The 14,651-nt window shown below is 64.9% G+C and overlaps 4 protein-coding genes across 4 annotated transcripts; 3 read left to right on the top strand and 1 right to left on the bottom strand.

Annotated features, from left to right (window-relative positions):
- Positions 1-1,399: 1,399 nt before the first annotated feature.
- Positions 1,400-1,838, top strand: PFL1_00861 (uncharacterized protein; the record flags this gene model as incomplete). Its single annotated transcript, XM_007878362.1, has 2 exons — positions 1,400-1,627; positions 1,719-1,838. The coding sequence occupies 2 exons, from the start codon at positions 1,400-1,402 to the stop codon at positions 1,836-1,838; spliced, it is 348 nt and encodes a 115-aa protein (XP_007876553.1).
- A 1,195-nt stretch (positions 1,839-3,033) lies between these two features.
- On the top strand, positions 3,034-3,913 carry PFL1_00862 (uncharacterized protein; the record flags this gene model as incomplete). Its single annotated transcript, XM_007878363.1, has 2 exons — positions 3,034-3,429; positions 3,602-3,913. The coding sequence occupies 2 exons, from the start codon at positions 3,034-3,036 to the stop codon at positions 3,911-3,913; spliced, it is 708 nt and encodes a 235-aa protein (XP_007876554.1).
- Positions 3,914-4,452: 539 nt separating this feature from the next.
- PFL1_00863 (uncharacterized protein) lies at positions 4,453-5,393 on the bottom strand (the record flags this gene model as incomplete). The annotated part of the gene is made up of 2 exons (XM_007878364.1): positions 4,453-4,966; positions 5,080-5,393. 2 exons carry the CDS (start codon positions 5,391-5,393, stop codon positions 4,453-4,455), a joined length of 828 nt encoding a protein of 275 aa, XP_007876555.1.
- A 2,015-nt stretch (positions 5,394-7,408) lies between these two features.
- PFL1_00864 (uncharacterized protein) lies at positions 7,409-9,401 on the top strand (the record flags this gene model as incomplete). Its single annotated transcript, XM_007878365.1, has 3 exons — positions 7,409-7,430; positions 7,522-7,851; positions 7,981-9,401. The coding sequence occupies 3 exons, from the start codon at positions 7,409-7,411 to the stop codon at positions 9,399-9,401; spliced, it is 1,773 nt and encodes a 590-aa protein (XP_007876556.1).
- Positions 9,402-14,651: the final 5,250 nt, after the last annotated feature.

Consider the following 14,651-nt stretch of genomic DNA (forward strand, 5'->3'; position numbering starts at 1 on the left):
GAATGAGGGTGGGGTCGTTCGGAGAGGTCGAGGGCGAGGGCGGGGGCTGTAGCTGTGGCTGTTGCGCAGCTGGCGGATGGCGGGTGGTGCGAGGGGGTTACCGGAGGTGGGGTCGGCTTGACAACGCTGGGCTGGAGGTAGACCTTGCTGCGGCGGGTGGTCGTTGGACGTCGTCTTGCTAGCTGCCGTGCTTGAGAGAGACGGGCAGACAGGGGTCGAGGGGTCGTCAAGGAGCGCGGGGCAGCGTCGAGCGACGGAATAGGACCTGTGCGGAGTTGCGGGAGGGCGGAAGGTTGGTTCGAGGATGGATGGTGAGCAGGTGGAAAGAGAGCGACGGCGAGTGTGGAAAGCCACGCGCTGTCGGTCTGGCCTGGCCTGGCCTGGCCAGGCAGGCTGCCCTACTGCTGGTCTGACCATCGTGTGTGCCTAGCCAGGCGGGACCAGGCCAGGTTGGGCGAGGCGCGGCGCGGCGCGGCGCTGTGGCTCCAGCTGCTGCGCCGGCGCCCATCGATTTCCGACGCCCAAAATTCCGACTGAAAATACCTCGCGCTCGTTGGTCAGGTCAGGTCAGGTCTCCCACCCATCGACCGTCATGGTCTCGTCTCCATAGAGTCGATCTTCCATCTCGCCCACCAGCGGGCTTGCCAGCGCCCTTTCTGGCCGTCGGCTTCGTCTGAGCCCTGGCCCATCCTCTGGGCCTGGTCTCCCGGCTGCTTGCTTGGTGCCACCTCTGCAGCGGCAAACGGCGATTCGATGCATGGCTTCGCCTAGCCCCGGCCAGATGGGGGTCGACCCTGGAACCAACGCGATGCAAACCCTGCCTGCCTGCCTGCCCGCCTGCCTGGTATTTCTTCGCGGGCCTCTGCTCGGAGCGAGCCGATGGCGAGGGGCAGACGCCGCCGCCGCTCATTCGTGGGTGCTTGCTTGCTGCTTTGCTTGGTGCTCGGATCTTCGATCGATTGACGTGCGGGCGGCGCAGGTCCAGCCTACCTTAGCCTGAGCCTTGGTCGGCGTCGTGGTGCGGAGGGGTCAGCCAGCCAGCCAGTCCGGTGGGCCCGCCCCTTTGGGTTTCACCAGCTCTTGCTGGCCGGGCCCTTGGGGGGCTGTGCGCGCTGCAACGTCACTTTGCCGCTGCCGCCGCTTGCTCTCTCCCGAATCCGACGGCAGCTCTCGGCGGCCACCGAGTCCAACCCACGCCCTGGCGGCACCGAGGCCGAGCGGGCGGCTTGAGACCCGGCAGTCGGAAGACGGGGCTCGGCGCGGCTAGGGCGAGAAGGAAAAACGTGAGCGGACCGGACTCCTCCTACCCTGCCTGGCCTCCCCCACCTTCTGCCTCCAGCCCCAACCTCATCGCATCTCGCCCTCGACTCCTAGCCTGTTCGACCGTCGCAGCACGAACATGACACAACGCAAGCCCACCAGCAAGACCGCGACCGCCGCGCGCAAGGCTCGATCTACCTCGCTGCTGGCATCCAAGTCGCCGGCGCAGCGCTCGCCCCAGGCGCAGGCGCAGGTGCACGCCAAGAAGAAGCGCAAGCACAACCAAAAGTACCTCGATCAACGCCAGAGGGAGCAGGTGGACCGCGATGCCTTGGACGTACTCAGGAACGGAGGCCGCGATCAGCCAGTAGGTGTCGATGCTCAGCAGCCGCCTCGGCTCGCTCAACGAGCCAGGATGTTATGCTGACCACCCTTCATCCTCGGCCACGCCACCACAGGACGAGCCGCAGCACAACCCGTTTGCATACACCACGTCCAGCGCAAAGGAACAGAGAAAGACGGCGCGGCAAATGAACCAGACGCTCGAGGCATTCAATCTGCTCATGAAGCAAATGTGACGCCCGACCTCGACTCTCGACCAGCATCATCGTATTGCCAACAGTTCAGCATCTCATCGTCCACAGAGACATCACGATACCCTCAATCGGCAAGGCTAGCACCCGGTCAAAATAGCATCTGGCGCCCTCGCTGCGCACCTCATCCCCCTTGCCTCCGACTGTCAGGACAGCTGTTCCTGCTCGGACGTGGTGCATGGTTCACGCGGCGACTCGGGTCCAGCGCTCGGATGCACTCCGATGGTCCGTGTGCGGCCGTTCGACGATACCCATAGGTCTGCTTTGCGAAGAAGACCATGGACTTCGCGGGACAAGTCCGCCATCTTCGGCGCTGCTGTCGCAGCCATAGCCACTCGCAATCTTTCCGCTCTACTGCCGAGCAGGAATGGGAGCTGCTGAACAAGCAAGCGCGGCTGCCCAGTCGCCATTCGTGCCGCCGTATTGCTCCGCTGCGATACCATCACCAAGATCATCACCAAGATCAATCAAGCGTGGGCACCACTCCGCAGCGCCGACGGGGGGGCCTGCGGCTGGACGGCGTCGCGAGGGAAAAGAGCTAGGCTACTACGCAGATCGACGGCTTCTCAGCTGCATTCCGTCCGCGCTCGACATCTCAATCGACCTGAACTCAGCTTCGTAGCGACATCGAAGAGCGCCCTACATCAGATGCGCCCGGCTTAGCTGGTCCCTTTGCGCGCTGGTCGCCCGACTGGCTGCTCAGATTTCCTTGTTTCAGCTGCGACGATGGAACCGTTCTTCTGGGCCCCCGTCGTCTCATCTAAGTGCTCTGCGTGTGTGTGTGTGTTTGCATGTGCCGAGTGTCCAGGCCGTACGTGCCATGGTGACGCCCAGGAAGGACCGGACGTGGCGGTCGCAGTTGGTGCTTGAGCGCGGCGGAGCTTCACACGGCCGGGAGCGGAGGCGCGCCAGTGGGTGGGTGGGCTGGGCCTGCGGATTTTTCGCAGCCGTCCATCTGTCGAGCCGGCCCTCTGGTTGTCAAAGCGGGCGGCGAGCGATTCTTCCCGACCACCAACCAACCGCCGCCCCGCCTCACCCAACCCTGCCCTGCCCTGCCCTGTCCCGTTCTGCCCTGGCCTTGCTACGACCTCCCGAACATCAGCCAGCATTCCACCACACACCCGACCTTGAACACTTCGACCGCCTTTGCAGCGGCACCGCCACCGACACAGCCGCCAGTATGGTCGTCCGCCTCCGCCTCGCACGGCACGGGACGCGGAACAACCCCTTCTACCACGTCGTGGCCATCAACGACTCGAAGCCGCGCGATGCCCGCCCCATCGAGAAGCTGGGCGAGTACGACCCCATTCCGCGGCCCGTCCCCGTCCACGTCGCCCGCGCACCGTATACGCCCGCGCCGGCCACTTCGCTCGTCGACCCGTCCTTGATCTCCACCGGCTCCGCCAGCAACAAGGGAAAGACAAAGGCGACAGAGGGCTACGGCAAGGTCATGACCTCCGGCCTCAACGTCGAGACGACGCTCCAGAAGAGGATCGAGTGGAACGAGGACCGGATCAAGTACTGGCTCGGTACGGGCGCCCAGCCCAGCAAGCCGGTGGCAAGGCTACTGCACCGCGTGAGTGCACCCGATCCCCCCATCTCTTTGCTTCATCGCGACCTGCGGAGGCATACCCCGTGGTTCCCTCCTCCGCACATGACAAGACGAGCGCTTCACTGACCGAGATAATCCCCACCACCTCATCTTCCTTTCCAACTCTGTCTCTTCGACTCTCGCTCGTTTGAACCAGGCTGGCCTCGTCCCTCCCGGCGTCTGGTACAAGGGCATGCCCCCCCTGCCCGACATCGAAGCCAACGCCGCCGCCGCCTCCACCAAACCCAACAAGCCCAGCAGCCCAAAGAGCACCACCGCCAGGAATCCCACAAAGAAGGCCAAGCCGGCCGACCCGCGAGACATTTCGGCCATCCTCAGGGCCGTTGGCGCCACCGAGTTTGCAAAGAAGGGCTCGCCCGGCGCGTCGGCGTTCAAGAAGGCCAGCACCAGAGAGGAGATCCTCAGGCCGCACCTCACCGGCGAGAGCACCATGGACCAGGCTAGCTGATGAAATCGGGCGGCTGCGCGGCGGCGTCCGCATCGCACGCGGACCGTGTCGAGGGTCGACGACGAGGTGCACCGAGACGAGTGTCCGCCCTCGCGCCCGCACTATGGATGCTCTCCGCCTCGGTCTCGGCCCCTTTTGCGAATAACGTGATCGATTGAAAGTCGAGACGAGTGAATCAGCCCGAATGGAGCGAAGAGGGGTATGCAGGGTTATTCACAGGGAGACGCCGGAACGGGGGAACCAAGAAGGGGCCATCGAAGGGTGCCCGGCAGGTGCGGGGCTTTGGGGCTGATGTACAGAGCGGGACAGATGACCAGGGAAGCGGCGCTGGAGAGCAGGCTCAGCGCACGAGGGGCGTGTGCGCGACAAGGATCAGATGGCTACCGACGATGCGAAAGCCACGGTACGACGCGGGCAGGTGGGGGGTCGGCGGGGGACCCTCCCAGCGAGCGCGACGGCACGGACCGGACACGGCCTGGTCGAGCCGCTTGAACGAACGACCGAACCGCCGATCGGCCGTGACGCTGCCGCCGTTTGGCTCAGTCGTTCTGGGTGCCGTTGAGGACGCGGAGGACCGAGATAAAGAGGTTGATGATGTCGAGGTAGAGGGAGAGGTTGGCGAGCACCCACTCCTCGGCCGAGAGGCGGCGCTGGATGAGCCAGGTGTCGTAAACGATGTAGAGCGAGAAGATGGCGCAGCCGGCGATGGCGGTGACGAGGTCAAAGGTCGAGTTGTAGGGGAAAAACATCGAGACGAAGCCGGCGCCAACGAGGACCATCAGGCCGCCAAAGAGCCATCCTCCCAGCGAGCTGAAGTCGTAGTTGGACTGCAGCGTGAAGAGGGTGAGGCCGAGGAAGGTAAAGGCCGTGATGACCATGGCCTGCAGGACAATCTTCTGGTCGACGTAGGTGATGACGGTGCCCAGCGACACGGACTCGAGCAGCGTGAAGAGGCCAAGGAGCAGGATGTTGGTCGGGTGCGAGTGGCGCTTCCAGTAGAGGACGCCCATGGTCACCAGCGATCCGATCAGGGGCACGACGAATGCCCATTGGCTAAAGGGCGGGGTAGAGTCGCGAGGGGAAGGGGGAGGCAGTCGAAGGTCAGCAGGGCAGCACACGAGACGGGACAAGGGGCAATGGGCGGCAAACGGGCTTGGGAGACTCACTTCTGCTGCACCCATCCGGCGACGCCCTTGGTGGTCATGATGGCGGCGACGACGGTGGTGCCGAGGAGCTGGAAGAAGAGGACGCTGTACACCTTGCGCAGGAACATGGCCCTGATCTCGGGCGAGCTCTGCTCGACGGTGACGCCGTACTTGAAGTCGTCCGGGTCGTTGTCGTCCTCGGAGCGGGGCTGGTCAAACAGATTGTCGGTCGACGACGAGGCGCCGGCGGCGGGGACACCGGCGGGAGGCTCGGACTGAGGGATGGCCGAGTAGCCCTTGGGCTGGTAGCCCGGAGGCGGAGCGGCGTGCGACATGGCGAAGAGGTGCTGCGAAGGTGTGGTGCGTTGGTTGTTGAGGATGCGGGAAGCGGTTGGGTTGCGAGGGGTGCCGATGATGAGCGTAGCGGCGGTACCCAGCGTTGGCAGTGGCGATGGCGGTGGCGGTGGTGGTGGTGATGGTGATGGCAGTCGAAGGTGGTGCTCGCGGGTGGCGCCGGCTGACGAACGTGGGGCAGGTGGACTTGGCCCAGGCCAGGGTGCAGCACCGCCCCGCACGCGCAAGTCGAAAAGGCTGGCAGGGCTGGCAGGCTGGCAGGCCTCGTGCGGCCTCTCTGTCGCTCAGCCAGAACCACGTCGAAGCTGCGCGCAGCCCGGCAGGCCTGCTGCTCCACATGACGATTTTTTCGAGCCGGACAGACCGGATCCGCAGCAAGGTGCGGGGCTTGACCCTAGCCTGGTGTTTCCGGTTCCGAGGTGATGCGGCTGCCCCGCCAAATAGCTGGGCACGCAAGCAACCAAGACCCTGCTGGCCTACATCGATAACCAGGCACGCCCGGGTAGGCCTGGCCATGCCAGGTCAGGGTTCCCGCTTGGCCCACCGCCACCTGGCCTGCCTGCCTGCAATTCGCCGCCGACGCTCCGTGGCTCGACGGTCCGCCTCTCCGCTGCTCCCGGTCCGATATTTGCCCAGCCTCGTTGTCGTCGTCGGTGGCACAGAGCGCTGCAAGCTGCCTGGTCCTCGCCGTCGTCGTCTGCCCCTGACATGGAGCGGTTGGCGGTAGAAGGGCGTCGTCGTGACCGAGTCGGCGTCGCGGGCGCCCCAAGCTGTTGGGACGCGCCGTCGCCTGTTGGGCTTTTTGCGCGGGAGCAGCCCGGCGACACGAGGCGAGTCGAGCCGGATCAAGTCAAGCGTGCGTTCCTGTTTGCCAGCCTGCCCGCTGTCAGATTCGCCGGTGCCATCAACCGGCACAAGGCAGGCAGGCGGACGGCGATAGGCCCTAGGGCAGGCACCCCTGCCGGCGATTGGCAGCGCACAAAGAGGCGCGCGAGGTCAAGAGCGAGCCCGACGGCGTGGTGGCGCGCCATCTCCGTCGCACGCTCCTCGTTGAGAGATTGCCGGTCATGGTCAGTGGCAACGTCCAGGCACGCCGCGCGAGGTCATGTCAGCCAACGAGACGGCCAGCTACCGGTATCGAGGTGCTGGCGATCCCCAGCCTAGCCTGAAGGGAGAAAGCCGAAGACGACTCCTCTTGCATACGGACAGCGCCGAGATGGCGAGCCAGCTGAGATCCCGTTCGTCGACGGCCGGAGCAAGGAGATCTGGCCCCAGCTTGGGAGATCTCTGCCGTCGTCTAGGTCGTCGTCGTCGCCGTCTGCTGATCTCCTTTGACGCTGGTTGGCTGGACAGGCAGGCAGAAAGGCAGGCAGGGGAAGAGGGCCAGCGCCCGTCGACGAGCGAGTCACGAAGGCGGGCCACGCTCGGTCGCCGCTGGGTGAGGAGAGGCCCTCTCTCGATCTATCTATCTGAGCCTCTCGGAAGGTCGGACCGCGGCGAGTCTCTAGCGCTGGCTGCAAACTCGACCCTGCCTGCCTGCCACGCTACGGCACAGCGGAAGATTTTCGACAGGCAGGCAGGAAGCCAGGCCAGGGTCAGCCCCTGCGCGCAGCCGGCCAGGCCAAGAAGAATCGACCGCGGCATCCAAGAAATCCAAAGGAGGGCACGAAAAAATCGATGCGCAGCGCGGTGCGGCGCAGGCAGGCGGGCAGCCACTAGGGAGGGCCCGCCCGTCATCAACATATCGTCGCCGACCCTGTCTCTGTCTCTCTTCTGCCTGGCTGGCTGTCTCGACGGGCAAAAAGCAGCCACCTCTCTGCTCGACCAACACCCCCCGGCGGCGCCTCTCTCGAGCTCCAATTAGCGACCTCATCTCCTTCGTCTCCCTCTACACCCAATCCGCCGTCTCCGCCCTCCAGCACCGGCTCTCGACGCTCGTCGAGCAGCACGACACCACCGATACCACCACCACTCTTGCCTGCTTGCTGATCACACAATGTTCTCGCCCGCCATTCGAGGTGAGAAGCGCGCATCGGGTGTGACGGCCGGCTGCGAGAACACTGCGCTGACGGATTGATCCCCTCCCTGCTTGCGTTGTCAACCCGGCAGCCACGTCGCTGCGCTCGGCGCAGAACCTGTCTGCCCGCAACTCGGTCGGCGTTGCCGCCGCCAGCGGCAGCGGAAGCAGCAGCTCTCTGCTGCGCAACAGCATCGTCAACTCGCACACCGCGTCTCCGATCCAGACGAGATCAATCTTTGGGTCAAGGAGTCGGAGGAACGACAAGCTCGTCGTCCCAGAGACGCCCAAGACCGTCGTCGTCGAGACGCCCCAGGCCTACGGCAACGGCAACGGAAACGGCAAGAAGCGCGGCTTCTTTGGCAAGCTGAAGACGACATTCTATGTCGTTTCCCTGGCCGGTGTCGCCTCCTACGCATACTGTGAGTAGAGGGGAGGACGAGAGGGGCCGAGGGGATGCGCTCCGTCCTGGCGCCTGACAGCCCGACGGACCCGTTGTGCTGACTCGCATCGCCTGCGTGCTTGCTGTGCGTCCCTTCCTCTTCCGGCAGTCGTCTGGGCTGGCCGCAACCCGCCCCAGCAGGAGCCGCAGGACCCCTCGAAGAAGACGATCGTTGTCCTCGGCAGCGGCTGGGCCGCCACGTCGCTGCTCAAGAGCATCGACACGTCCGAGTACAACGTCGTCGTCATCTCGCCCCACAACTACTTCCTCTTCACGCCGCTGCTGCCCTCGGTCACCGTCGGCACGCTCGACGGCCGCAGCATCGTCCAGCCGACGCGGCACACGACGCGGTTCAAGGCGCGCGAGGTCAAGGTGTACGAGGCCGAGGCCGAGTACGTCGACCCCGTCAACAAGACGGTGACGTTCAGCGACAAGAGCGAGATCCAGGGCGCTAGCCGCAAGGTGACGATCCCCTACGACTACCTCGTCTACACGGTCGGCACCGAGAACCAGACGTTTGGCATTGAGGGCGTCAAGAAGCACGCGTGCTTCCTCAAGGAGCTCAACGACGCCGAAAAGATCCGCGCGCGGCTGATTGACTGCGTCGAGACGGCGGCGCTCAAGGACCAGCCCGAGGAGGAGATCGACCGGCTGCTGCACATGGTCGTCGTCGGCGGCGGCCCGACGGGCATCGAGTACGCGGCCGAGCTGCGCGACTTTGTCGAGTCGGACCTGATCCGCTGGTACCCCGAGGTGGCCGACAAGCTGCGCGTCACGCTCATCGAGGCGCTGCCCAACATCCTGCCCATGTTCTCGCAGACGCTGATCAAGTACACCGAGTCCACCTTCAAGGAGAACTCGATCGACATCCTGACCAAGCACATGGTCAAGGACGTCGACGACACCCACGTGCTCGTCAAGACGCCGTCGGGCGAGGACAAGAAGATCCCCTACGGCCTGCTGGTGTGGGCGGCCGGCAACACGGCGCGGCCGCTGACGCGCCAGCTGATGGCGGCGCTGCCCGAGGCGCAGAAGAACCGTCGCGGCCTCGAGGTCGACGACCACATGCGCCTCAAGGGCGCCGAAAACTCGATCTTTGCGCTGGGCGACGCGACGGCGACCCAGTTTGCGCCGACGGCGCAGGCGGCGTCGCAGCAGGGCGCCTACCTCGGCCGCGTCTTTAACCAGCTGGCGCGCCTCGACGTGCTCGAGACCAAGCTCGAGGCGGCCAAGCGCGACGGCGCGTCGGAATCCGAGATCCGCGGCATCGAGAGGCAGGTCGAAAAGGCGGCCAAGGTGCGGCCTTTCAAGTACTCGCACCAGGGCTCGCTCGCCTACATTGGATCCGAGAAGGCCATCGCCGACATCCCCTTGCTCGGCGAAAACTCGATCGCGTCGGGCGGCGTGGTGACGTTCATGTTCTGGAGGTCGGCCTACGTCTCGATGCTCTTCTCGCTGCGCAACCGCTCGCTCGTCGCCACCGACTGGCTCAAGGTGTCGCTCTTCGGCCGCGACGTGTCGAGGGAGTAGATCGAGGCTGGCGGCGGCACCACCTCCCCGCCCCTTGTTGCCTCCGACGACGGCTCCTCCCTCTACAGCATTCGCAAACAAAAGGTGGCGTAGAGTCAGAACGGGGCGGCGCTACGAGCCGCCCGCGGATCTTCACGACAAGCTGCTCCAATTCTGAGACTTTATGGAACCGGCCCCGATGATCTCGGTCTACCTGTGCCTCTGCCTCCGTCTCTTTTCCCCTCTGCCTCTTTGCCTCTCTCCCTCTCTCTGCTCTCTCTGTCTCGCCCCTGTTGGGCGACTGCTGGCCATCTGATAATCTCAAACGCAACATCATAGACAATCGACCTCTGTTGGGCGCACAAGGCGATCTGCGGCCTGCGGTGACCTTCGCACTTTGCCCTTTGCACCTTCCGCCGGGACCGTGACCCGCGGATGCAGCTCGTCGACTGCTGCACCGGGACGTGCTCCGCTGCTGCTGCGTTGCGCCGGGCCGTGCGACGGGAAGCGGAGCGTGGAGAAAGCATCGGGGCTGAGTCGGGCGCGCGGGGAGCGGGAGAGCGGAGAGCGGAGAGCGGGACCGGGGCTCGACGGGTAGGAAGGCGGCGGGGGCGGCGGTCTCCGTCATATCCCGACGGCACCGAGGTGGACCGATCCGAGTGCGGGGCCAGGTGGGGAAGCTCGGGACCGGAAGCGACGAACGGTGCGGTGCGGCGTTCTCAAGCAAGGGCCTGCGTGCCACTATTGTACCACTGTGCCACTGCTTGCCGGCTTTAGTCTGCGCCTCCTCGCACACGGCCCGTGGTAGCCTGGTGAGGCGGAGGGAGGGCTGTACTGTGACGGTGTGACATGGCCCACGTTTCGTGGCGTCGCAGCCTGACCAGCAAGTGGCGTGGTGTGGCGTGGCGCATGGTCCAAGGTGGCAGCACGGTTTCAAGAGCCTGCGCCACGGTACCGTACATGCCCTGCCAGGCGAAGCTGTACCGAGCCACAGTGAGGGCAAACCGGCATAAAGGAGCAGCAGGTCAGGCAAGGGGGGTTTGGGGTACACCACACTCGTCAGCGGCGTGCTGTTGTCGTTGTCGTTGTCGTTGTGGCTCGTCTGTCAGGGATGCGGCTATGGTGATTGCCACACGGACGGACGGGACGGGACGGGACGGGGTGGCAGGCACGCAGGCAGGCCGGTCGCCCGCCCGTTGGCACGCCTGCTCAGCACGGGACCAGATACAGTAGATGCAAGGAGCCCCGGCCTGCCTGGCTGTATCGTCGTCGTCGTCGTCGTCGGTTCCCCTGCCTCCTCTTCGGTGTGGTCTTAGCGCTGATCCTGGTCCGCAGATTGCCTCCGCTTCGGACCGCACGTACGGGGTACGTGGATGCGCCTGCAACCATGTCTCACATGCTTCCATCGTTGCCCTACATGCCCGTCCAGCTGCCCGCGCGCCCGCCCGTTCCCGCCGTTGTCCAAGGGCGACTCAGTACTCTGACAACCCGGCCAATTCCCCTTTGACCGTCTGTTCGGTCGTCGACGCCATCGTTGTGCTCGCCACCACTGCTAGCCACGACGGACCGGCCACGATGAGCACCGCGTTTCGCCATGTCGCGCCCGTCGTCATGGTCATCGTTCGAGACGAGAACAAAGTTCATGCCGACAGCAAGGTCTTCCTCGGTGGGGAGCCAGTCGAACGAACGGCCGGAGGATCCTTCCGGAACTTACCCCTGCCACCCACTCGGCGCCTCGAGGGATGACCCAATCCGCATTGACTAGCCTCGTCTCCTTCATGGCGTGTAACTACCAGAACGTAACGGGCATCGCAGCATGTGAGCATGCTCGTCGGCGCAACGATACGGCACGATGCGAAAGACCACGACCCAGGACGCCTGCCGACCCTTCCCACACGACGATGACCAAGGTAGGTTGGGAAATTGACCGATGGCCGATCGACCCTCGGCGGGTAGGCGCTCACGGTGCTCTGCTTCGTGACAACCAAGATCCCAGCGAGGGCGCAGCGAGATGGCCACGCCTTGCCACGCCTCGTCTCGCCATGCGAACGATCAGACTCCGGACGAATGCGGTACTGTACCATGCCAAGGATGGCAGAAGCTCAAAGGGCGCGCGAGGGCGTTTCTCTCACGCGCAAAGATGGCGGCAAGCCACGCAAACCTTGTTTCCCGCTTCACCAGGCAGGCGCCCTAGGCGGCGGCGGCGGCGGCGGCGGCGACGACGGCGAAGGGCGCGAGCTGGATCCAGCGGAAGACAGCTTTAGCCGTCGACGCCACGACCCGCCAGGGCCACGGCCGCGTCTACCGGCCGGCGCGGGTCGGACTGGACCTTCGTCATCACGTCTTCGTAACGAAGCCCACGTACGAACGACTGGGTCAAGCTCTTGCTCTTTCGGGAAGGGGCGTGCACGCAGCAGCGTCGATCCGGATCGGCAAGAGCGACGACGGTCGGGCAGCGCATCCCAACGCATCGCAGCGCATCGTAGCGTCGTTGTCACGCTCCACCCTCAAGCCCCAGCGTACGTGGTTGTCATGCCAGGCGCAGTGTGTTACACGACCAAGCCCGGCTGCGAGGGAAAGGTCGGTGCTGCTCGCTCGCTGGCTCTCGATCCGCCGTTCATCCGTCACCTTCCCACATCTCTCATCACATGGGTTCGAGGTCCGTGGAGAGGCCTCAAGAGGCAGCAGGTATGTATGGCGGCCCGACGACAAACGCATGCGGCACAGACAGGGCGCCCGACATGCGGTGACGAGCGTGGGTACATCTCAAAGGCAAGCCGCAGCTCGGCCAAGATCATCCGCCCGGAAGGCACCGACCGGGGATCGTCGTTCCGTCGATCCGTCGTCGGCGGCGTGGGTTGCCATCAGACCCACTTCTCGCCCCCTCTCCTTCTCCTTGACACCCGGTCCCACAGCGTCGGAAACGTCTTCACGACGAAGGCGGATTCCACACTCCGCCCACCGCTCTCCGAACCGACGACCCGCTTGCCCCTGCCCCATGCCCCCTGCCCAATGAATCTAGGTTGTTGGGCGTCGACGGGAACGTCATCGAGTTCCTGCTTTTCCCACGTCGTCGTCACCACTCGTGTGAAGGAGCACACGACAGACGGTACCTGCGTGGTACAATGGCAAATATAATGTAACGCAGTGCAGCACAGCAGGCGGACAGGCCGGTCATGGACTGCCTCGGAGGCCAAGAAACTCATATGGCCAGAGAGTGACGGCTGACACGGCCTAGCCTGGACTTTGTCAAGCAGGCTAGAGGGCGCACGTTTGACGCGCCTTTCCTTGGACGACGACTCCCGGACGAACATCGATGTTTCTGTGCCTTGCTTTGATCCTCGTCTCGGCAACAGACTGAGCCTGGCCGTGACACCTCTGTGGCCTGTACGTCGCCCTCTATCTGCGTAAGTACGACGGGTACGGTAGCGCACCGCCGGTCAATCCACCGACAGCGCCTCCGCTCATGGAGAGGGGATGGGGCCGAGGACGACGGTCGGTTATGTACCTACCGCAGCACGCAGCATGGACAATCCTCTGCTGTCGGTACCGAGCCGGCCGATGGATCTACTGCAGGGGTTCCCAGCGCTAGAGCTCAGGGAGCAGGCTACTGTATGTAGGTCGACAAGTCAGTCGACCGCCTCGAGTGCCGGTTCCTACATGAGTCCGTGGTAAAAGCGAGCAGACGCACGCACACGCACTGTACAGTGGGCAATGCACGCCCGCCCACTGGCCGACCTGCCGCCCGTCTGCGTGCTTTGTTCTTTGGTCTCTCTCTGCCTTGCCTTGCTTCTGCCGTCCCCCGCCGCGAGGACGTCGAGATGCACCTGCCTCTGACTATGCAAGCAAGTTGGTGCTGTGCGACAGACATACAGATCAGACTAGGGTTAGCGACGAACGACGCTGGCAGCTGTCTGCGACGTGTCGGCGGAAGTGTCCCGCGGGCGGGCGTCACGGCAGCTGGAGTACGGGCTGCGACCGGTCGATCAGCGAATGGCCTGGTCGTGTCGCAGACTTGGGAGCCAACGTGCGAAAAAAAGAGGCAGGCTCCAGTGTGGGTAGGCACGATGCGCCGCATTCGTCTTTGCCAGGTTCCATCGACTGTGCCGCGTGTCGATAGAGGGAAGGAAGCGGCTTCGGCGGCGTTTGGAGGGCCAGACGAGCCACCAGCTGTGTCTGTGCCTAGGTGCGCGAGGCGAAGGCCCCCAGGGTTTCCCGCGGGTTCTCGGAGCGACCTTTTGCTCGGCGAGAGGACGAAGGGCGAGGCTGCGCGTCGGACGTGGGTGGCAAAGGCCCGCGTCGACCCGCCCGCTCGCCCGCGTCTGGTCCTCGGACTTGGGACAGCGTGTGGTGGCGATGGCCTGGCCAACGGAAGACAGAGTGGCGTGGCGTGGCGTGGCGTGGCGCGGCAGGGAACGACGCGGCGTGCCTGGAAGGAAGGACGCGGTAGGTTGCTTTGGTGGTTTGCCGCAAAGGTGCCGGCGCTGCCCTTTTCCCAGGCCTCTCAAAGCCCGATGCAGGACCGAGCGCGGCGAAACCAAACACATCGAGCAAGCTGCGCGCGCGTTTGCCATGGCAGGCCCGGCCTGAAGAGGAGATGGCGCGGTTGGGCGGTCTGGCTCGCCACACCACAGTTTTTCCCCTGGCCTCTTCTGTGACGGTGCGATGCCAGGCTCGCCTCGCGAGGAGGATTACGCACGGCAGTTTTCCAGGCGGGCTGAAGGTGGGCCTTGAGGCGTGGTCGGTTGTGCCGCGCCCAAGAAGAGAGGCCAGGTACACACGGTAGGCAGGGCCTGGCAGCGCAGCCAACCTGCCTGATGTCGGCTCGCCGAGGGGAGCATCCAACCGAGTGCCGCCAAAACGCGCGGGCGCAGGTCGCAGGTCGCAGCAGCGCAGAGGTTGAAGGCAGGCTGGCCTGGCCTGTCGCCCACACGCCGACACGCGGAGCCAGTCGAGCAGGCAGGGCCCGCCTCTCGTGCCCTCTTGCCCTTCTGCCCCTGCTGGTGCCACATCTCATCTCATCTCAACCACCAACTGAGCTCCCGCTCCCAACCCATCATGCCATCTCGGCCTCTGGGCGTGCGGGCTTTTGTTTGTGCCCGCCTGGCCGTTCCCACCCGAAGCCTCTTTGGCCCGTTGGTGGCTTGGCCAAGGCATCGTCCCAGGTTAATGCCGCACGCAGGGCGCACGCCTGCTGGCCCGCCCGCTCGCTCCTCGGTCGTCGTTGTCGTCGCCGTCGCCGTCGTCGTCGTCGCCGCCGCTCTCGGTCGC

This window comes from Pseudozyma flocculosa, assembly GCF_000417875.1.
Source record: "Pseudozyma flocculosa PF-1 unplaced genomic scaffold scaffold00002, whole genome shotgun sequence".
Taxonomy (NCBI): domain Eukaryota; kingdom Fungi; phylum Basidiomycota; class Ustilaginomycetes; order Ustilaginales; family Ustilaginaceae; genus Pseudozyma; species Pseudozyma flocculosa.